We start from the raw sequence: 22,521 nt of genomic DNA on the forward strand, positions 1-22,521 counted from the left end.
GGATGTATGGAAATGCCTGGAAGTCCAGGCAGAAGTTTGCTGCAGGGGTGGGGCCCTCTGGGAGAATCTCTGCTAGGGCAGTGTGGAAGGGAAATGTGGGGTGTGAACCTCCACCCAGAGCCCCTACTAGGGCACTGCCTAATGGAGCTGTGAGAAGAGGGCCATCATCTTCTAGATCCCAGAATGGTAGATCCACCAACTTGCATTGTGAACCTGGAAAAGCCGCAGATACCCAACGCCTGCCCTTGAAAGCAGCCAGGGCGGTGGGCTATACCCTGCAAAGCCACAGGGATGGAGCTGCCCAAGGCCATGGGAGCCCACCTCTTGCATCAACATGACCTGGATGTGAGACATGGAGTCAAAGGAGATAATTTTGGAACTTTTAAGATTTGACTTCCCTGCTGGATTTCATTTACATGGGGCCTGTAGCCCCTTTGTTTTGGCCAATTTCTCCCATTTGGAATGGCTGTATTTACCCAATTCCTGTATCCCCATTGTATCTAGGAAATAACTAACTTGTTTTTGATTTTACAGGCTCATAGGTGGAAGGGGCTTGCTTTGTCTCAGATGAGACATTGGACTGTGGACTTTTGAGTTAATGCTGAAATGAATTAAGACTTTGGGGGGACTGTTGGAAAGGCATGATTGGTTTTGAAATGTGAGGACATGAGATTTTGGAGGGGCCAGGGCAGAATAATATGGTTTGACGGTGTCCCCACCCAAATCTCATCTTGAATTCCCCCATGTTGGAGGGACCCTGTGGGAGGTAATTGAATCATGGGAACAGATCTTTCCCGTGCTGTTTTCGTGATAGTGAATAAGTCTCACAAGATCTGATGGCTTTATAAGGTGGAGTTTCCCTGCACAAACTCTCTCTCTCTTTGCCTGCTGCCATCCATGTAAGACATGACTTGCTCTTCCTTGCCTTCTGCCACGATTGTGAGGCCTCCCCAGCCATGTGGAATTTTAGGTACATTAAACCTCTTTTTTTGGTAAATTGCCCAGTCTTGGGTATGTCTTTATCAGCAGCATGAAAACAGACTAATATAGGGAATAAATATTTGCTGAACAATAATGTAAATTATCTCAGCCCCCCTCAAATGCTTCTGTGGGCTCCACCAGTGACTTCCATTTGCTTCTTATTGGCTGTTCCTTTTTGCAAGGGAGGTTGTGAAATACATAATTTTTTGGCCAAGTGTACTGCTGCCCCTTAAAATATAGGAGTTAAGTGAATGAGAAAAAAAGAGAGAATGTAAACTGGATGCTAACATTCTCTGCTGCAAAAGAAGTTTTTTTCTCATTCGTCATTCTTGGATTCAATAAATGTTTTTGAAAGTTTACCATGAGAAAAGTCCTGTCCTTGATGATGTAACTTATATGAGCGCACTACATGGTTGCAGGAATCCAGGGAGTTAGGCTGGGTTGGGATGATGGTTCTTATTTGTCAGATGAGGAACTTGAAGTCAGTGGAGAGGAAGTAGCTTTGCTGAGGACCCATGCTCTGTGAGTGGTAGATTCAGTTTTGAACCTCAGTATTCTCTGTCTCATTCCTTTATTCAGAAGCATTTATCAAGTAGCTACTTGGTGCCAGGGAGATGAAGACAGAAGGCCCAGAATGGTTCTTTCCTCTAGGGAGGGAAAGTCACAGGAGATAATATTTGCAACAGAGGAACTTCAGGGGACATGCTGTGCTGAACCTTCAGGATGGAGAGGACTGGTGCAGGGAGATATGTCAGGTTGGAAATAGGAATGTGTCAAGAAAAGGCTTTGAGATGGAGGAAACTGCCCTGAAGGAGGTTTATGAGTGTGTAAAAGGCCTGAAGAGGTAATAAGAGGTCAAACGTTGAAGAAGTCTGAAAGCTATCCTGCTGAGGAATTTGCACTTAATCCTGAGAGTTATGTGGAACAGGTCAGTGGCAGACCAATGTTTATGTTTTGGCAGTGATGTGCAGGATGGATTGGAGAGAGCAAAAGTAGAGCCTGAGATGCTAGTTGAGTTTCTGAGAGTAGTGTAAGTGATGACAAAAGTTTGAGCCAAAGAACTGGCCATGAGGAGGAGAAAGATTCCAGAATCATTTAGAAAGGCCATTTGGATATGGGAGCCAAGGAAGAGGAATTGCTTAGTTCAGCAGTTCTCAGCCCTGGCTAGGCTTAAACAATATAAAGACACTCAAGCCTTGGAAATTTTGATTCAGTTAAGTCTGGAACGGAGCTAGACATGGAATCTTATTAGAGAGTGGGCCTGTTGGGCAGCTGCCTGACCAGTTTATAAGAAACCCTAAAACGTCCTTAGAGCAAGTTGGAAATCTCCTGCTAACTGGTGAAAGATAGACTCACTCCTATTGAACTTGGAAGCACCCTCTCATGAAAATAATAAAATATTCCTCTCTAGCACCAACCTGTCTCAGTTGACTGAGTTGAGTGTTTCCTACTTGCAAGGTCCGCAGTGTAACCAGAGGCTCTGCCAACAACCTGGGAGCAGCCAACCACCAATCAACCAAAATTTGGAAAGTAACAAAACAAGAAGTGTTGTTTCCTAGAAGGGAGGGATTTACTGGTTATCTAAATTTAAAACCCTTTAATACAGTTTCCAAGAAGTTGCCTAGTTCAGGAAAAAAAAAAAAAAAAAAAAAAAATTACAAGGTGGAACTTTGAATTACAAAGAGGAGTGGAGTGTATAATCTTAAATAGGTCAGGGAAGGCTTCACTGAAGAGGTGACACTTGGGCAAAGACCTGAAGGAGATGAGGGAGCAAACCATGGGGATATCTGGGGCATTCTAGGGAGAGGGATAACAAGTGCAAAGGTCCTGTGGTGGGATCATGCCTGTAATATGCAAGGAACAATAAGAAGGTGAGTGTGTCCTGGAGCACAGTGAGAGAGAGTGTGCAGAGATAATGTTAGAGAAGCAATGAGGGCCAAAGTGTGAAAGGACTTGTAGACCCCTGTAAGATGTGGCATGTTACACTGCAGGAGATGTGAAGCCTGTGGTAGGTTTTGAGCGGAGAAATGACAAAAATCTGATTTATGACTCTTTTCAAGTAATTCTTCTTAAAAGTAATTTGATTCATGTTATTAGGATGGACCAGGATATGCTATAACAACAAACAATTCTTTACAACTTACCCATGTTCTTGTGTGACATTTTATTTGGCTGGGCTAGATCCTGCAGCAGCTTTTCCCAAGTGTGTTCCATGAGTCATCGGAGCTGCTTCTTTTGAAAAACATTTCTGCTTCCAGTAATCCTGGAAATACTGGGCACTCTCTTCCTAAGTTAATGATTTGAGAGCACCATTAAAAATATGTAAAATTGAAATAGAATAGAAAATGTCAGAGTGCATTACATGAAGTAATGTTTTATAAAACGTTCTTTTAGTTACATTTATACATATATGTTTAATATACATCTTGTGTGGAGTCACAGTCAGAAAATGAGACTCAAAAGATCACAGCGTCTCCCTAAACATCTAAATACAAACCTGAATGGTTTGTACTGTCCTTCTCCCTCTTCCCTCATTTCCCAACCAGGGCTCAAACTCTCTGTCCTTTCAGTACTCCATATGCACTGACAAGCTGCAGTTTGCAGTGCTACGTCCTGCCTCCTGTTTCTGCCGTATTAAGTCTTCCTCTTCGTTTCATGTTCTAGCAAATAGACTTGGATTTGCTAAACTGTTTACTGGCTATCTGGTCTCAGGAGAGTTACTTCACCTCCCTAATCCTGACTTTCCTCATTTGCAAAAGTTTTCCTTTTAGGATCGTTTGTGATGATTAAATGAAATAATGTACAGAAAGCATCTGGAATGTTAAGGACTCAATACTTGCCCTTCATCTCTTCCTCCCGCCCATACACACATACACAATTTAAGGGGACCCTCTGGATCTTTGCTTCCTTTTAGAAGCACTGCCATCAGTGACAACCTCAAATCATTCTGGGGCAGATGACTGCTGGGAAGATGCCTGTCTTCGTCTAACTAATGATGCTTCCTGTTAGTTTCAATATTGGAGGCTAATTTTTCAGCCTGGCCCCCAAATTCTCTCAGGACACCCTACTGCTGAGTCTGCCTCACCTCCATCTATTGCCTACAGGCTCTTAAGAATCCTGGGGTTCAAACATTGGGCCACTGGGGGACACAAGTCATAAAGACGTCTGGGGACTGGTCGATGATCACCCAGCTGTGAATAGTGGGGCTAGCCCTGATTTGGGGACTACAGACCCCCCAAGCCCAGGACACTCCCCAACGAGGAGCAGATACACTCTCAGGTCTTGCTCTGACTGTTCCACTGTTGGCAGTAGGTGACTCTGCAGTAGGTGACAAAGGCACTGTCTGTACATCCAAAGCAGAGAGGTATCAGCCACTTACTTCAGTCACTTTAACAGTGATTAGTTCTCAAGGACAAAAACTCTTCATTGTTAATTAATGTAGTGGTCAACGGATTTTCCTTCCAAATCCTCTTGGGGACCGAACCCAAACAAAGCGAAGAAGTGACAGTAAAAAAAGACTTGTCCTTTTGACAAGCGACAGTAAAAAAAAAAAAAAAAAAAAAGACTTGTCCTGCTTGGCAGGAGAGGGTAGCAGTTTGGGCAACACTCAGCTCTATTGCCGAGTTGCAGTGAACTCACCGAGCACCCTCACACCTTAGAGGCGTCCCTCACCGCCCAGCCTTGACGCATCACCTGGCAGGCGGGCAGGCAGGGCGTGGACCTTTCCTTCCTAGCACCTGGGCCCCTACTCCAGAAGACTGCGGCTGGCCGAGCCCCCGGCAGGGCTTTTATTGTGAAAGGAGCTCCCCCGCCCCGCGCTTTCGGGGGAATGGGGAGGCTGGGCCGGGACGCGCGACAGGGACTTTGCAAACTCTGCAAACGTCCCCAGTAAACCGCAGAGGCTCGCGGCTGCGGGTAGGCTCCCGCAGATCCCCGCAGATCTCAGTAGATCCGGCGTGCATTCCCCACCCGCGGAGTATCCCGGCGTGCAGCGATCTCCCGAGAGTTGGCGCGGGGCCACTTGGCTGCAGGAAAGGTGTGCACCTTGAGTCCGGGAAACACGCCCCAGCCGAGTAGCCGTGCATCCTGTGGAGCCTGGCGAGCCACGGCGCCGGGGGCGGCCAAGGGGAGGCGGGATGAGTCTGCGAGCCGGCTGAGCGCGTCGAGGAGCCGGCCAGGACACCGCCGGGGACATGGTAGGACTCGCGGGAAGGAACGCGCAAGCAGAGGGTGGGGCGATCACCCGGACAGGTGGCTGCTGGCAGCGCGCAGCGGCCCTGGGCGCGCGCAGCCTGCGCGGCCTCCCGAGGCTGGAGTTGTTCCCCGAAATTTGCATGGGGCGGCGGCGGCTTTCATTTCTGCACCAGAACTGGGGGCAATGGGCTCTACTGCCGCTCTTGGCGGGGCGGACGGTAGTAAGGGGGCTTTTATTACGGATCCTCACACCTTAACCGAACCGTAACCCACTCGCAACTCTGCACAATCTTCATGCAATCCACAGGGCAGGGAGAGGGGAGCATTCCCTGGGGAACCCACGGCAGCCTCTGATGAGAAGCTTTTGAAGTCATTTTAATACTCTCCAAAATTTATGTGATTATGTACTATCTTTTCTAATTTAGCTATGTATTGACATTAAAAATAATATCCTAACTTTTATTACTATTGAGTTAAATTGGCTTTAGTAAGGTTCCAATCCGCCTCCCTCTACCTCCCCGACAGGAGGACTATCGGGCAGTTGTGGAAGCACTGGTGAGTCTGGAATGTCACGATGAAACCAGGGTCTTGTGGACGTGGTCCTTCCATTGATCAACCTCACAGACACTAACAGGCAGAAAAGAAAAACCCATTGAGAATATGGCCCAGGCGGCTTAGCTAAAGGACACATGCAACCCCAGGAAAGGGGCGTCCCTCAGGCCCGGCCACTGGTTAGTTGCTCTGCTTCTCTTGCAGCAGAAAACCCCTGCAACCCCAACTGGGCTCCTGCAGTTCACCAGGCTCCCCTGTCTGCTTCCGTGCCCTCTCGCCTCTTTCCTTCCCTTCCAAGCTCACAGAGGGCAGGTTGGAACCCCACCGGAGATGCTTCGTGGGGAGTTTCGCTGGGCCTGGAGTTTAGAAGGCTGTCTAGAGACTGCGCTGTAGGATGGAGGGTCTCTGAGAGAACAGCTCCTTTGCGTGCAGGGAGGCCTGGCAGGTGGCTGGAGCAGAGGTGGAGGGCTGGTCATCAGGCGCTGGGGGCTCAGGAAGGGTACCTTTGAGGCCAGGGGTGTGTGTATGTTTCACCCCTCCTAACACCTATCCAGCTTCAGGTTTTTTCTCAAAGCTGCTAAGAGAAGGAAATGGTGGAATCTTAAGCTTCAAAAGGGGGAATAATTGGGGGTACAGATGTGAAACGAAAAGAGTGGAGATATCCTATTACAAATTCCCTGTTTAAGAGCAAGAGTGTTGCCAGAACTGAGGCCACAGCCATCCACTCTGAGGGGCATTAGCATGTGCTGGAGTCTCCTGGCTTTAAAGGCAGATGTAGCAGAGGCTCTGTGGTCTGCGGCTGAAGCAGAGTGCCTGGAGGAGAGATGGTACCTGCCTTCTGCTCAGGCTGCCTAGGGGAACATTGGTGTGTTTGCCCCACTGCCAGTGCAAGCTTCCAGTTCTGCGAGTCAGTGCCGCTTCCCCGTTTCATGTCCCTGGCTCTGGGTTCTGGTATTGTGTTAGGAAGAGGACTTGTGTCAACATTTCGTAGTCTCAGTGTTCACTTGCAGAGAGAGGGGCCTGGGGGCATCCTCTGGCAGTGAAATGGCCTTGGAGATCTGAAGGCTCTCCTTTGTTTCTCCCTCTGAATGAAGGCTCCTGAGGTCCAGAGGCCACAGGGCAGCGTGGCACTGGCTGGAAGCCACATGGGAGGAGACAGGGGGCTAGGAATCCTTTGAGGATCTTAGTTTCCTCTTCTGTAAAATGAGAGATTGGACTAGATGTTATTCAAGGTGCCATTTAGCTCCAAAAATGGGTGATATGTGAATAACTTTGAGATTGGATCTCAATTCTAGTGTTGAGCTATGCTTAGCATGAACAACTAAAAAGGTGTGGGGAAGAAATGGTTCTCAGCCCTGACTCAGGCTGCCCCCATCCCCCAGCCCAAATCCAGATGAGACCCAGACCAAGGGATGTTTTCAGGCTCTGCAGGTGAGCCCAGTGTGCAGCCAGGGCTGAGAACCACAGGGCAAGAAGGCTGAGAGAATGGGGGAAAACTGGGGCTCAAAGCTGCACTTCCCAAGATATCCTTATGTCCATAGAGTGGTCATTCCTTGAGATAGTCCTAAAATAGTTTTTGGGAAATGATAGATGCTATGTCATTTCCCATTATATGATATCGCATATATCATATGCTATATCTCTTTGAGGGTCCTTCCGTAGAGTATCCTCTTTTAATTCATTACACTGAGATTTGAACTTGCCCAGCTTGTTTGAATACGGTATCCTTTATTCAGTAATTCCCTAATGCCATCCTGTTATTGGTCTGAGGTACGTATGATGGGAAACTCTGGGTTAGAAGTACACAAATAAAAGCCTAGAATCCTTAAATGTCTTTTTGGAAAACGAAAAAAAGAAAGAAAAGAGAATTGAGCTGCAATATCTGTGGGGGCATTTTTGATCATCCTGCGGGGTCAGGGGTCGTGGCTTGGTATGTATTTTTCTAAAGCTAAGATTGGAGCACTTGTCAGTTTCTTTCCTTGCGATGGTGGTGGGAGGTTTGGTGTTTGCCAAGGACTCTGTACTTGATGAAAAATATTGATAGAATCAGATGTATATGTGTTAGGTTAAAAATTAAAAAAGAAAAAATATTGATAGAGAAAGTTGAAACTATTACTGCCAATTAAAAAATGTTTTCCTCCTGATTTTTGAGAAAAAATATACAACTTCTACAGGAACCACGATTATCATTTTGGCATATTTCCTATTCTCTTTGAGTATTATTTTAAAGAGCTGAGATTTCACCACACATGCAGTTTTGCAGTCTGATTTGTTTTACTTCAGTTTATATCAAAACATGTTTCCATGTCTACATCTCTAGAAAAATCTTTCATAACTGTACATTTAATGCTCAGTACGATGATTTTGATAATCGTCTCCCTGTTTGTGGACATTTAGGTCACTTCAGGATTGGGGCTGATTTCAGTGGCATGTGGCCACCTTCTCATTATCCATGGAAATGAGGACCTGAGTGCCCAGCTAAGTGGAAATCAGACAAATTCATAAGAACGAATTGCTCCGGCCTCTTTCTCTATCCAAGCTTTTACTGTAACTACCCTCCCAGGGCCCAGCGTGCTGTGGGAGGAGTTTCCTCTTGCCTGTCTTCACTCTGTGCTGTGGGCAGGTCATCAGGCAGGCAGCAGTGGAGGAAAGGGAGTCCCAGGGGAGCCCACACGGGCCAGTCCTCCTTGGGAGAACCAAGAGCTAAAATCCCTGGAGGTTAAGACTCAGAGGAGGAGGAGCTGAGGCTGGAAAAGGGATGTGGCCTCTTTAGGGTCACTTAAAGCCGGGCTAGGGCCCAGGTCTCCTAGGGCCCAGGTCCCCCTCCACTCCCTATGCAGGTCCTGTCACAGGCACTACAGCCCCATCATAGACTTGGATGTGGTGTGGCTTGGAGTGGCAGAGGAAAGGCCCAGGGTTTGCAGTCAGAATGGGGTTTGTGCTGGGCTAGGTTACCGTGTGGCTCTGGGTAAGTGCTGCCTTGCTCTGAACCTCAGCCCCTTATCTGTAAAAGGAGTCATTGTGAGGAGCAAATGGAGTCATGGAGGTGAAAACACTTGGTGTCTCAAAGGTGCTGTAAGATTGGGGGCTTTACAAAAGACCCACAAAAATAGGTTTGCTTTTTGTTAGGGTCTAAAACAAATGGTAAGGAAGTCACAGGCGCCTTTCATTCAATACCAGTCAAAGGGATGCTTGTGGAACTCTTCTCTAAGTAAGGATCTAGTATAGACGGAATTTATCCTCAAGTAGTTTTCTTGCTTCTTTTAAGTCCATCTTCCCATCAGGCAGGAAAACCCAGCCTGCAGATGTTTGTCCAGTCTCCCACGCACCTCCTTGCACAGTGTTGCTGACTGGATGAGAATGTAGCTCCCCGAACAGCCGCAGGCCCTTGGAGTCTAATGCTGGGGTCCCCTCATTGAGTCCCTCTGCACTGAATGAGTCCTAAAAGTTATCAGGCTCAGCTGAAGAAGAGGTTAAACTGGTACTGGAACTTTGAAATGCAGCCCATGGAGCCTGTGGGAAATTTGATCCCCTCTCCCTTCTGGGGTACAGCCCTTACTTGTAGCTCCTGCTGCATACCTAACCCAGGCTTTGTGCAGGGCTGGGCAGGGAGCAGAGTGTTTTAAACCATCCACTGGCCCCAACCATACCAAACAGGGGTTGGTCCAAAAAACAGGGATGTAGGGGATGGTGGGAACAGGTCTCACAAAGAAATGAGTTCCTTAGTTGTTTTAGGGACTAGTGAGAGAAACATGCTTCAGCTTGGCCTCAAAGATGCTGACAAATCCCTCCAAGTAGGTCTGGGAGGCCCAGTATCCGCTCCCACCTAAGGTACTAGTAGAGAAACAGAGTGCATCAGTTTTCTTTGAGGCATGGTTGCTGTGAGTCACCTGGGGCTGTCTTTGCTTGGATCATCTTGTGATGTGACTGCTAAAATGTTTCCGCCTAGGGAGTTTAGGACGTGATCCCTTCATTTTCTGGATGTGTCTGCACAGGACTGCGTGTGAAGGACCACTTGGCCTGAGAGTGAGAATGAGAGGGAGACATGATTGTTGGAAAACCCCAGGACGCCCTTCTTTATGTGGATTTCACTTCCTATCTCTCTCTCTCTCTCTCAGACACACACACACACACACTCACTCTCACACATCACACACATACTCATACACACGTGCACGCGCACACACACTCACGCATGCACACATACTCCTGGGAGTGGCCTGGGATCTGATCCTATTCCCCAGAGTCCAGCTGAGTGGAAGATGGAAAGTCTTTATGATAGCATCTGGTGAATCCTGGGGTCAAGGAGGTCAAGAGTGGAAGGGAAGCAGGATGAGGGCTGATGTGAAGGGTGAGGAAACAGCAGGAGTGTAACCGAAATGCAGATTCAGTCACTCACCACTTGTAGAGTCCAATTAACCAGAGTGAGGTCTGGTATAAAGAAAGTGACTGTATTCTAAAGCTTAGCCTAGAGGAAGAGGTACAGGCTCCTGCCTTTAAGGATACTGCTTTGCTTTAGAGCAGAAAGCAGGGTCCTTTAAAGGGATACTCGGCATGAATGGCATGCAGGGGAGTGAGCAAGCAGGTGGGGGTCTCCATGACTTGCTTGGGTGCCTTATCTACCAGGGAGTTGAGCTAGCACCATCACAGGCAGATCTAGGTTGTAAGGTCGTCGTTGTCTTGAGATACTCTGCAGGTGGGAGAGAGTTTTGGAGTGGGCATAATTTAGGTTGTAAATTGACTGTTATCTCTCGAGGCAAGCTCCTGGTGGAAGGTAGCTCAGGCTCTGGAGCTTCTAAGTAAGCACATAGTTAGATAAGCTTTTCATGTAGGGAGTGTTTAGTGAAGGGAAGGTAGAGCTTCTAACTGCATTTCTAAAGAGCTAAGTAGGAAGCAAGGATTGAGGGAAAAAGAAGAAAGAGAGAAGAAATAATTTTTAAAAATTTATTCTCTTTGTCTTAGACAAATGGGGGTACTCGGTTATAGGGGCCTCACTCTGATCTCTAGGCCTTCATGAGCTCTGAAGGAATGAGTGTCTCCATGGGCAAGGGCTGAGTCTTGCTCCCAAGTGGCTTTGGAATTCCTGAGTGGCATATCAAGAAGGCCACAAAAGGAGGATTCACGTTCAATGTGTAGATGTGTGTTAATGCTCCCTCTGTCTCCCTGCCGCCTTGTCATTCATTCATTCATCAATTCATTTAGAAAGTGTCTTCTTTAAGCCAGACATTGTGCAGGGCAGAAAACAGAAAAATCAAAAACACATACTCTGCCTCTGAGGAGTACACAGTCTATTGAGGCTGCCTGTGCGTACGTGTGTGTGTGTGTGTGTGTGGGCAGAGGTGGGGGGGGGCAGGTGGTAGGTGGTAGGTTCAGGGGAGAGGGAAGCACAAAGAAATGCTTCAGCCCTGTAGGCCAAAAGTTGTGCTGAAGATATAGAGAAAGGATAGACCCAACCTGAGGAGTGAGTGGGGCAGAGGGAGGCTCCAGGACAGGGAGTATCTGAGGAGGATCTGGATTCTGTCAAGGGAAGAAAGGAGAAGCCACTGTACATCTGTTAGAATAGTTAAAAAGTGAAACCCTGACAACCTCAAGTACTGGTCAGGATGCCAGCAACAGGAACTCTCCTACATGAAAGTGGGAAACAGTAGAAAGCAGTTTGTTAGTTTTTCATAAAAAGTTAAACATACACTTACCATATATCCCAACAATCCCATTCCTGTGTATTTATGCAGGAGGAATGAAAACACATGTCTACAAATAAACAATGTTTATACTTATAATAGCTTTGTTTATATGTTTATAATGTTTATAATAGCTGATGCAAATGTTTCTAATAGCTTTATTTATAATTGCCCCAAACTGGAAACAACCCAAATGTCACTCAGCTGTAGATTGGATAAACTGTGGTATGTCCATACGGTGGACTGCTCCTCAGCAATAGAAAAGAACCATAGATCCATGCAACAATGTGGAGGGATGTCAAAGGCATTATGCTGAGTGGGAGAATCCAATCCTACAGGGTTACATACTGTGGTATTCCTTTTATATGACATTCTAGAAAGGGCAAAACTATAGGGATGGAAAACAGATCAGCAGTTGCAGGGGTTAGGGGTGGAGAGGCTGTGATTATAAAGGGGCAGCACAAAGGAGAATTCTGGAGTGATGGAAGTGTTGTGTCCTGACTGTGGTGGTGGACATGCATATCTAATACATGTGTTAAAACTCATAGAATGATACAGAAAAGTTTCAGTTTTACTGTATGTAAGTTAAAAAATATATATAACAAAAAGAAGAGGGAAAGGCATTCTAGCAGAAGGAACAGCACGTGCAAAACCCCTGGAGGCAAAAATGAGCTGTTAAAAGTTGGCTGGGAAGGAGCTGGGCTGGGACCACAGGGGAACTTCCTGGAGATGGGACTGGGGCCAGGTCCTGGCTCTTGGATGTGGGTGCTTTCCCCACCCAGCTAGGGGTTTGTGTTATTGTCCCTAGGGCAGAGGGGACAATGGAAGGGCTTTTGAGCTTGGAGAGGTGGGGTTGCGTTTGCATTTTGGAGAGCAGTTTTGGGGACTGAGAAGAAGGAGTGTGATCCAGGGGGCCAGGATGGAGGTATGGATTCTGTAGCAGGCTGGAGGAGCAGGTAGGAGGATGTTTGGGCAGGAGAACCTCCAGCCCTTGGTAATCTCAGATGTGGAGGCTGAGAGCAGGTCAGGAGTGACTCCAGGTTCTTGTTCAGGCATCTGGATATATGGGTCTCTGTCAGCCTTCCTCCTTTCTCTTCATTTTTATTTAAATTTAGCTTTTGGTGTTTCTTTTCTAGTCACACTTAGAAATTGTTAGGAATAATGCTCAAATCCTAAGGAAATTGAAGATGCAAACAAAAGATTCTTAACAAAGCAATTTTACTTCTGTGCAGAGGGTTTCCTCCTTGGCCAGTTACCATGAGAGCACACCTGAACAAAGGGGCACGAGAGCCTTTATTCCTGACACTAGTCCTGCCCCTATACCCTTTCCTCATTGGCCAGGGTCGGGTCATACAATCTAAACTAATCCTGGTTGGCTAAACATTTGATTTTTTTTAGATAGGGTGGGCACGTAAAAGAAAGTGGAGAGGAAGGGGAAGGGGGTGTCTGTAATGAGCTAGAAAGTAAGTCCTCTTTCCAAATAAGGAAAGGAACGCGAGCTGGTACTGATAACGCCTGGTACTGTGGCGTGCCTGGGCATCTAACAAAGGCAAAAAGGAAAAAAAAGGAGAAAAAAGCGGGGGGTGGGGAGTGGGTACTATGAATTACAGAATAAAAGATTGATCAGATTATTTGAAGAGAAACTGCATCATATCCCACCAAATGATCATATATAGAAGTCACTTAACAATGATACTAATCATTTTAGTTCTATAAAATCACTTATGTTATATTCTTAAAAGCAATGGTGAAATGTTGATACTTCTTCTTTAAGCCTTTGAACTGATTTTGTACATATTGCCTTGATAATCACAAGAGTAGGATAGAGAGAGGCTGGGTGTGGTGGCTCACACCTGTAATCCCAGCACTTTGGAAGGCTGAGGCAGACGGATTACCTGAGGCCAGGAGTTTGAGACCAGCCTGGCCAACATGGTGAAACCTCGTATCTACTAAAAATACAAAAATTAGCTGGGCATGGTGGCATGTGCCTGTAGTCCCAGCTACTCGGGAGGCTGAGGCAGGAGAGTTGCTTGAATCCAGGAGGCAGAGGCTGCAGTGAGCTGAGATTGAGCCACTGCACTCTAGCCTTGGTGACAGAGCGAGACTCTAGCTCAAAAAAAAAAAAAAAAAAAAAAAAAAAGGGATCGGGGGTAGGATAGAGAGAATTCCAGTGATAATTGTGTGTATAGGTTTATTTATGTCCCCCAAGCCACCTTGCCTGTGGTCCCTGATGCTCTCCTGCAGCCGGTATAGACACCTGGCTCCCTTCCTTCTGGCCTCCAACCCAGCTGACCACCACTGCTGGAGAGTGGGTAGGGGCTGTGGCCGCTGCATCCTTCCTAGCCCAACTTCTCCACCTGCCATGGGCTTGGATTTCTGCTAAGTGGCCGCGGGAAGGGGCTGTATCACATGCTGTTTACTTGTGGGCAGTTTTTGTTTGGCTTTTGAGGGTGTTTGCTTGCAATGAGCAAACAGCCTCTTCAGAACCAGCTGGAGGATTCAAATCCTCCCATCTTGGGGAAGCAGGTTCATGGTTCTGTAAGAGCCAAATTGGGTAGGGATTTTTCCAGAAATGCCATCAGCCAAAGAACTGGTCAGAGACAGCAGAGGGGATAAGAGTAGAAGAGAGAAAGGGAGGGAAAAACGAGAAGAGTCAGAGCCAGAGACACAGGGATGTGAGATGAAGAGAGTGAGGCACAGAGACAAACGAGACCAGCTCTGTGGAGAACCCTTCACGTCTAGGCATGGTTCTGAGCCAGGCAGGCGCCCCTTTCAGCTTGTGAGCGTGCCATGCAGCGGGGCTCCTGGACTGCGTGGAGCACACTCTTCTGAACTGGCTTTCGTCAATGTTGTTGCCCTTTGGCAGAGCAGTGCTGTTTTCTGCTGGCCTGGATGGACTGAGGGCTGACTGCCACTGCCTCTCTGTGCTTCACATGCTCCAGGGCTGTCCCTAATGTCAGCTCTGTGCTCCTGCTGGGGGAGGCATTATCAGCAGGACAAACCCAGTGGTTCCACTGACCAGTCTTGCTTCTAGCTAGACTGGCTTTGCAGCAGTGTTGTGAGTTGACTTCCAATGCACTGGGCACTAGGAAATTCTCAAGATATTCTGGCAAAGTAACTGTAGTGTTTTTAAATGCTTGGTGGTATCTTTGAGATGGGAAGGGAAGACCCAAATACAGCCAACCCGTAACATTAGAGGGGCGTAATTTCAAAAAGTGCAGAAGCCGCAGTCCCTTTCATTCTTATCTACAAAGGAGATGAATGAACTGCAGCCCAGGGATAATGTGATAACTCTTACTGGCCAGGTGGAAGGAAAGGGGGAGACGTTGGTAGGGGGAGAGGGTTGCAGGGAGGAGCAAGGAACACGTTTCCTACAGAGCCTGGGAAAAGGCGCATTAATGGATGGGGCGGGTCCTCACGTTTGCTTTCTGTCTCCGGGTCTGTGCAATCTCTTTCTTCTAGGCGCCCCATTCTGTCTGTCTGGACTTCCCTTTTAGGGTTCAGAATGCCATTGATCTTTCTTTTTGGTGAATGTATAGTTGAGGTAAGATTCTTAGAAACTTGTTCTTTTGCATATTGTCACTGCTTCTCTTCCTGACCTGATCATAGGGGAACGTTTTCCTCGATTTTCCTTTTGGGCCTGATAGGGTTTTGCAACTCTCTTGTTTTATCTCTGTCTTTTGTAAATTGTAAGAGCAATACCTGCTTATTGTGGAAAATCCTACCTGCTTTTGGGTCTCTTTGGAGGAGTCTCTGTGTGGTGTTCCCAGCCTTAGACTCACAGCATAGACAGATGGACCTGCTGGGAGGTCTGCATGGTCAAGAGTCCCTGTGCTTGGCTCTTGTGTTGTTGAGCCAACAACAACACATGTGTTGTTGTTGTGTTGGCTCATGCTTGTAATCCCAGCACTTTGAGAGGCTGAGGAGGGAGGATCCCTTGAGTTCAGGAGTTCAAGACCAGCCTGGGCAACATAGGGAGACCCTATCTCTACAAAAAGTTAAAAAGGTGCATGCCTGTAGTCCCAGCTACTTAAGAGGCTGAGGTGGGAGGATTGCTTGGGCCCAGGAGGTGGAGGGTGCAGTGAGCTATGATCATGCCACTACACTCCAGCCTGGGTGACAGAGTGAGACCCCATCTCAAAAAAAAAAAAAGAGGTCCCTATGCATACACCCTTGGGGATAACTCCCAACGAACTTCTCAGAGTACTGCCCTGCCTGCTTCTGGGACAGCAGCGGTGGTTGTCTGTGGTGGAGGAAGGGAGGACAAAGGAAACCCACATTTACGAAGTTTGTTTATCAGAGCGGCATCTGCCTGCCATGTGCCCAGCCTCCATTTGAGCATTGAGATGAGAATGAGCATGCCTTATACCCTGGCCCCTCAGGAATTCCGAGTCTTGGGGAGGATGGGGGCCAGCCTACTTGCCTACTTAATGACAGTGCGTCGACTGCATCCCAGGTGTGAAGCTCTGAGTCCCAGTGTGATGTTCTGAGAGTCCCAGGTGTGATGTTCTGAGTCCTGGCAGTGTTGTTCTATGTTCCAGGCATGTTGTTCTGCGGGCCAGGTGTGTTGCTCTGTCAGCTAGGTGTCACTCTTTTTTATTACTGAGGAAACTAAGGCTCAGAGGAACCAAATGCTTTGCCTGAGCTCTTGTGGCTGGGAAATGGTGGGGTAAGGGGCTGGACCCAAACCTGAATGAGCTTGAGGCCTGTGCCTGGCGCGACTATGGACAAGTAAGCAAATGATGGGTGCGGTTATCTCACTCTTTTCACCCTAGCTGGTTGGGAGGAGGTCTGGGGACCCCTGAAGTCTCTTGGATCTGTCTAGGTGGAAGCAGTGGGGGTGGGGGCCAGGCCAGGCCACTGGCTGGGGAAAGTTCCTGTAAGGATGTCGTCTGAGGTCTTGGGAGTCTCCTGGGGACTTCTCTTCTGTAAGTCTCCTTTTCCTGCTTTCTTTTTTTCTTTCTTATTTTTAGTAGAGACAAGGTCTCACTTTGTTGCCCAGGCTGGTCTCAAACTCCTGGCCTCAAGTGATTCTTCCCTTTCAGCCCCCTAAAGTGTTGGAATTATAGGATTATAGGCATGAGCCACCGCGCCTGGCCAATCAGTCTTTTTCTTGCTGTTGTCTCTGCTATTCAAACCCTCTACAGGGTCACGCAGATATACACACACACATCCACCCACTCCATGCACTTAGATGCATTATTCACACACTTACACATAAACCACATGCTCACATTGATATTCACAGTGTCACAGTGAAACACACACTCACCCACACACTGGTAATCTGGCATACACACACGCCCTCACACACTTGCGTAGCCATAGAGCTGCTGCAGAGGTGCTGCCTGGGCTCTGAAGCAGAGGTGTTTGATGGAGTAGTGGGACTGGAGCCAGGCTCAAGCTGTGCCCAGACTGTGGTGGGGGCTGCGGTCACGCTGCCTGGGTGCCTGGGCCCAGCGGAGGTGGAGGCTGCAGGCAGTTTGAGGGCTGGAGGCTGTAACGGCCAGTGAATGGGCCATTTGGATGTCTGTGCCTGTGCTGAAAGGAGAGTGAGTGGGACACACAGGGTTCTTTCTCAAGGACAGAGTGGCTCTGTTGTCTGTCCACATAGAGGCTCAGTGTGTGCCTCCTGGGGGACCTGAACCCCAGCTCAGGGACTGGCTGCTGGCAGGGTTGCTTCCTGGATAGCACGGGTGCTCATTCCCAGCCTCCCTGCATGCCTGGCCACTGTCTGCAGGCCCTGGACCTAGTGGGCTCTTACAGTTACTCACCACATTCTGGCCCCCCACCCCCACCCCTCTGCCCAAGATCCTGTTGCAACTACAAAGATGCTATTGTATTCCTTTCTTTCAGAACATTCTCCCCTGAAACTCTGGTTAAAATCCTCTCATCTCCCTTTAGGCTGACTGGGCAGGGATGCCTTGTGTAGTCACTTCGCTGGGAGTCTGGCGAGGCTCCTGGCTGCTGGTTCACACTCACTTCCCTCCCTGGCAGTGGCTGAGTTTAGACTGTAATTGTCGTAGTATCTTACTTGGTGTGGCTTTAAAGCATGAAGGGTTCAGAGGGTGAGTTGTAATCGGAACTGAATTGAAACCCTGCTCACCACCTTGGGCATGTCAGTGAATCTTTAACTTCTTAGCCTCAGTTTCCCTTGGCAATACCAGGGCCTCCTTGTGGGAGTGTATGCTCAGTGCTTTAATGAGCATGAGGCACCTTGCACAACAGTCAGCACATAGTCACTGCTCAGTTAATGGGAGCTGTGATTACATTGTCCTTGGACAACAGACAGGCCTGAAGGCACAGCAAGGCCTGGGCTTCTATAACTGTCAGGAGGATCCTTCAGTGCAACACTACGATTAGGAGTGGGGGATGCCTTAGACTCTGGCTCCCCTCAGAAGGAGTTTGGGATGTATGCCAAAGAGGGGCTGCCTTTGCCTCATCCCCGGGGATCCATCCCTATGACGGTGAACTGGAATTCAAGGAAGGGGAAAGGGATGCCTAGTTCAAGAGTTCTTGATCTGGGGTCCAAGCACGTGATAAAAGAAAAACTTCAGCCGAATTAAATTTAAAAGGGTTTAATTGAGCAATGAATGATTCGCAAATCGGGCAGCCCCCAGAATCACACAGAGACTCCGGGGGTGCCTCATGGTCAGAACAAATTTATAGACAAAAAAAGGTAAAGTGACGTACAGGAATCGGAAGTAGGTACAGAAACAGTGAGATTGGCTACAGCTTGGCGTTTGCCTTATTTGAGCAGTTTGAACATTCGGCAGTCTATGAGTGGTTGAAGTATGGCTGCTGGGATTGGTGAACACTCAGCCGTTGTTACTGTCGCATACTATTAAGTTAGGTTTTTAATTTTGTCTGACTATTAAGCTAGGTTACAGTTCATCCACAGGGACTCAAATATAGAAATACAGAGTCCTTCTCAGGCCATATTTAGTTTGCTTTAATGCATGGAATTCAGGGGAGCACTAGGTTAAACAAAGCTACATCTTTATTTTCACTCATCTCTAACTGGAATTCAGTGTTTCTTCGATAATGAATGTAGGCACCAGCCACAGTAGCGTTGGCAGGACCTGTGACTTTGTCATCAAGAGAAGTCACAGGTATTTTATGTAATGACAGCAGAAGCAGATACTTTGAAATATAGTTTTTATTCGTCACTGTTTTGAAAGTGCATTTGTTTTTAGATATACTGATAGATACTGGTTTTTAATGTGTTAATAAGGAAGCACGTGTAGAATTATATCACACATTTGTTTTTTAGAAGATCTGGATAATTATTTCAATGTAATTGATTATCTTGGTAACCCTGTATTTTTCATTTTATACAATAAAAAAACGCATCTTGAGAAGAATCTTCAGCTTCACCAGGTGGCCAGAAGGGTCTTTGGTATTAATAAGATTCGGAACCCCTGCCTCTGCGTAGATATTCATCAATGTGATCTGTTTCTGGGGGAGTGACAGAAGCCCCTTTGCCTAAAAGCATCTTTCCCCAGCCTCTACTCCACGGCCATTAAAAAATAATCTTTAAAAAAATTAAAACCTGGTGTGTGCCAGGCACCGTGCTGGGTGTTGAAAGATAATTTCCCCTCAGTGATAATAACATACTGTATTTACAACATATTGTATTATGTCATTGTAGCATAACAACCCAATAACAACAATGCCCAAAGCATTAGACTTTGTAACTTTCTCATTCATCATCTCCTGGAATTTTCATCCTTTAAATGTTAAGACTACTGTGTGAGACTCATTTTAGAGATCCGTAAATAAAGGTTCAGTGAATCTGAGTCATGGCCAAGTCATGCAGTTCATAAATATGAAGGACTTCCAGGTGGGCCCTCCAGTCACAAATGCGATGCTTTTTCCACTCAATCAATCTGAAAATTCCCACACTTGGACTTAGCCCTTGCATTTTGATATCTAGTCTTTGGAAATTTTTTTGTTAAAAATAAATATCCTTGGAAATTAGTTTGGTGCATCAAGCATTGTCCCAAGGGTCTGGGTCTCAGGGGCATCTTGTATAGACAGAGGAGAAGAAAGGGCAATACTAGATAATGGGCCCTGGGTCTGGATTTGGGGAGGCCTGGGCAGAGGACAGCCCCAGGGGAGGCATGGAGGCAGGAGCCGGGCCTAGAGGGATGGGGAAGGCCAATGCTGGGGAGGAAGCACTGATAGGGAGGGCAAGCTCTGAAGCCCAGTTTGACTCTCTTTGCGTGTTTTGCTTGGGGAGCCTCCAAGACACATGCATGGAGACTCAGCCTCAGTCTTCTAAGCAGCATCTTCATGAGAGGGCTGAGGGAACCTCCATTTCTGGAGGCCACCGATGCAGTTTTCTGCTTGGGACTGGGCCGAGAGGGCATGCGGTAGACAAGCAGAGCATTTTCTTTGTGCCATGGACACAGAGACCTGTTCCTCTTCTCCGAATCCAAGAGGGTCCATCAGACACTGCGAGGCACTTCTCCTGTCTTTGACTGAGAAGTCAGAGACTCTCTAATTAGGCTTTCTCCCTAATTCTTGGAAGGCAGCGGCCCCAATGCATATCATTTCCCTCAACAGCGTCCAGCACAGTGTAGATGTGGAGGATGTGGGCAACAGATGTTTCGACTGGTTGTTAGCCTCCTACATCTTATATTTAAATATCTCCGGAGTTGTCCAACAGAACTTTCTGAGATGATGGAAATGTTCTATCCTGTGCTGTCCAACATAATAGCCACTACTTGCAGGTGGCAGTTGAGCCCCTGAAATGTGGCCAGTGCAACCAGGAATGGAAATTTTTAAATTTTAATTAATTCAAATGTAAATAGTCACATGTGGCCAGTGGCTCTCATATTGGACATTGTAGCCCTGGACCAAGAGATATAAACTGAAGTGCAGATGGAGGCCAGGCTTCTAGCATAAGTGAAGGAAGTGGGCTGGGTGTAATGAAAGCACCGCCTATGTTTTGTTTTTTTCAGGTTTAATTGAGCTGTAGTCAGAGAAGTGTTCATCTTCTGTAAGAAAAACAATAAGGCAAATGAGATGCCAAAGGCAACTGTCCTTCCTTGGTGTTGGGAGACAGTAGGGAGTTGTGGGGCCTGTGGGGAACTTCAGGGAGCATATCATTGAGAGAGAGTGCCATACTCTACGCCAGCCGTATAGGGACCTGGGCCCAAAGTGTAACTAGAACTTCCCCTTTTTCGAGGGAAGCTGGAAATCTGAATTTTTATGTGAAATATCCTGGATTTTAAATATTGGTTCAAATTTATTTAAAACAGTACAAGCCAAGCAAAACACATCTGCAGGCCAGATTTGGCCTGTAGGTCCTGTTTTATAAGCTCTTCTCTAGGTCTCATCCTGTATGAGTCTCTACCGCCTCCTGGAGACTAGGGTGGATGTCCGGTGAAGAGCGAGGTGGATTCTGTCCTGAAGTATTCCCAATTGGCTCGGCCTCCCCTGTTGTCACGTGTTTAGTCAAAAGAGAGGAGAAGTGCACAGGGAAGGCACAGACTTGCTCCCCTCCCCTTCTTCTCTGAGGTTGCATCTTGGCCTCTGAGCAGCCAGGGAGCAGAAATCTCTGGAAGGTTGGAAAGGTATAGCCCAGAAAGAAACTTGCTTTATGTTTCAGCAGCAATCCCCACCCCTCTTGATCCCAGCCCCACTCCCAGATCTGAGAGCAAAATATGTGGCTGTTAATACCAAGGCAGCCAGAGAAATTTTCCAACAAATGACAGGGTCTCCAAAATTCCATCTGGCCTGTGGTGTTCCCACACTGGCGCTCTTGTGAGCTGGAACAAAATGCTAATTCAGCTGTGGATGTGGAGAGGGCTCCTGGGGCCAGCAGGGCTGCAAAGCCCCAACGTATAATCAACGTGGAGACTGGACCAGGGCAACCAGCAAACTGGGGGACATAAGGGACACTCCGTTGACATTCCTGCCTATGGGGCTCTTGCTCTGAGCACAGTGCCAGGATCCCTGCCATGGAGTTGATCCCATGGGCATTGCTAGAAAATTACCATCATGGTAATAGCAACAATCCTAATGACAGCTAACATTGACTGAACTTAACTGCATGTCAGGCTCTGTTTTGAATGCTTTATCTACAACACCTCATGTCACTCTCATAGTGTTTAGTAGAGTGATTTTATTTTTATGATTGACAAGTCACATTCTTTTCCTGTCAGAGTGTCACCACCATAAGAGGGCTTTTGTCTCTTTTGTTCATGATGTTTCTCTTCTGCCTGGAACAGTGCTTGGCTCAGGAAATACCTGCTTAATGAACTAATGAATGGACCACCCTGTGAAGGAGGTACTAGGTACTGTTATGACCCCCATTATACAGATGAGGAGATCAAGGCCCAAGGTCACACAGCAAGGACACAGTGGAGTTGAGATCAATGCCCACAGTGGAGTTGGGATCAATAGCCCATGTGTTGTTTGCAGCTATGCTAGGCTGGTGATGGCAGGAGGCCACGGGGACCTGGCCATCTCCCCTTTAGGCCCAGAGATGAAACTTGTCAAATAGTTTGGGGACTGGAGAAAGGTCATGGTCTTGTGGTCAGGGACTGAGGGGTGCTCCCTGTGACCATTTGGGTGTAGGATACTCAGTTCCTGGCTCAGCCTGTGCCCCGTGGGCTATGGGTCATCCACACTGAGTCTCAGGACTTGTGGTCTCCTTGGAGAATGTGCACAAACTCTGAGAGGCCATTTGTCTTTCTGATGACAAGTAGGTCACTCTGTCCTTGGAGCAGAGAGCTGGCAGCTGCACGTGCGAAGAGCCCTGTACAGAACTGCACATCCCGTGCACCCTTCATAGGCCGAGCAGTTTCAGAGCAGAGGCTGGAACCTGGGCTGGAATCATGTCCAGGCCGAGGGGCCCTGCGATGAGCAACCCCACCAGCCAGGGTTCCTCATCTGGGACAGGAGATGAATGATTTTTTTCTTCCTGCCCACACTCTACCCTCTGCTACCTGCACCTTGGGTGACATCTGCAACTCCATTTCAGAGAGGCAGAGGAACATAGTTTTGTGTGTGAAGTGTCTGGGGTCGAGTTGCTGGGTCTGAGGGTGAGAAGGCCTCAGTAAGTCTTGCTGATCCCACCTCTGGCCTCTGCTCCCTGCTCTTC

The 22,521-nt window shown here is 47.6% G+C and overlaps 1 protein-coding gene across 1 annotated transcript in view; it reads left to right on the forward strand.

The window, feature by feature from the left end:
- The first annotated feature begins 4,868 nt into the window (after positions 1–4,868).
- Positions 4,869–22,521, forward strand: part of GASK1A (golgi associated kinase 1A) — an 83,986-nt gene continuing 66,333 nt past the window's right edge. The window contains exon 1 of the mRNA XM_005546805.4: positions 4,869–5,177. Coding sequence (XP_005546862.3) covers positions 5,175–5,177 — 3 coding nt within the window. The 5' untranslated portion in view covers positions 4,869–5,174. The remainder of the gene's footprint in view (positions 5,178–22,521) is intronic.

The sequence above is a fragment of the Macaca fascicularis genome, chromosome 2, assembly GCF_037993035.2.
Source record: "Macaca fascicularis isolate 582-1 chromosome 2, T2T-MFA8v1.1".
In the NCBI taxonomy this organism is placed as follows: Eukaryota; Metazoa; Chordata; class Mammalia; order Primates; family Cercopithecidae; genus Macaca; species Macaca fascicularis.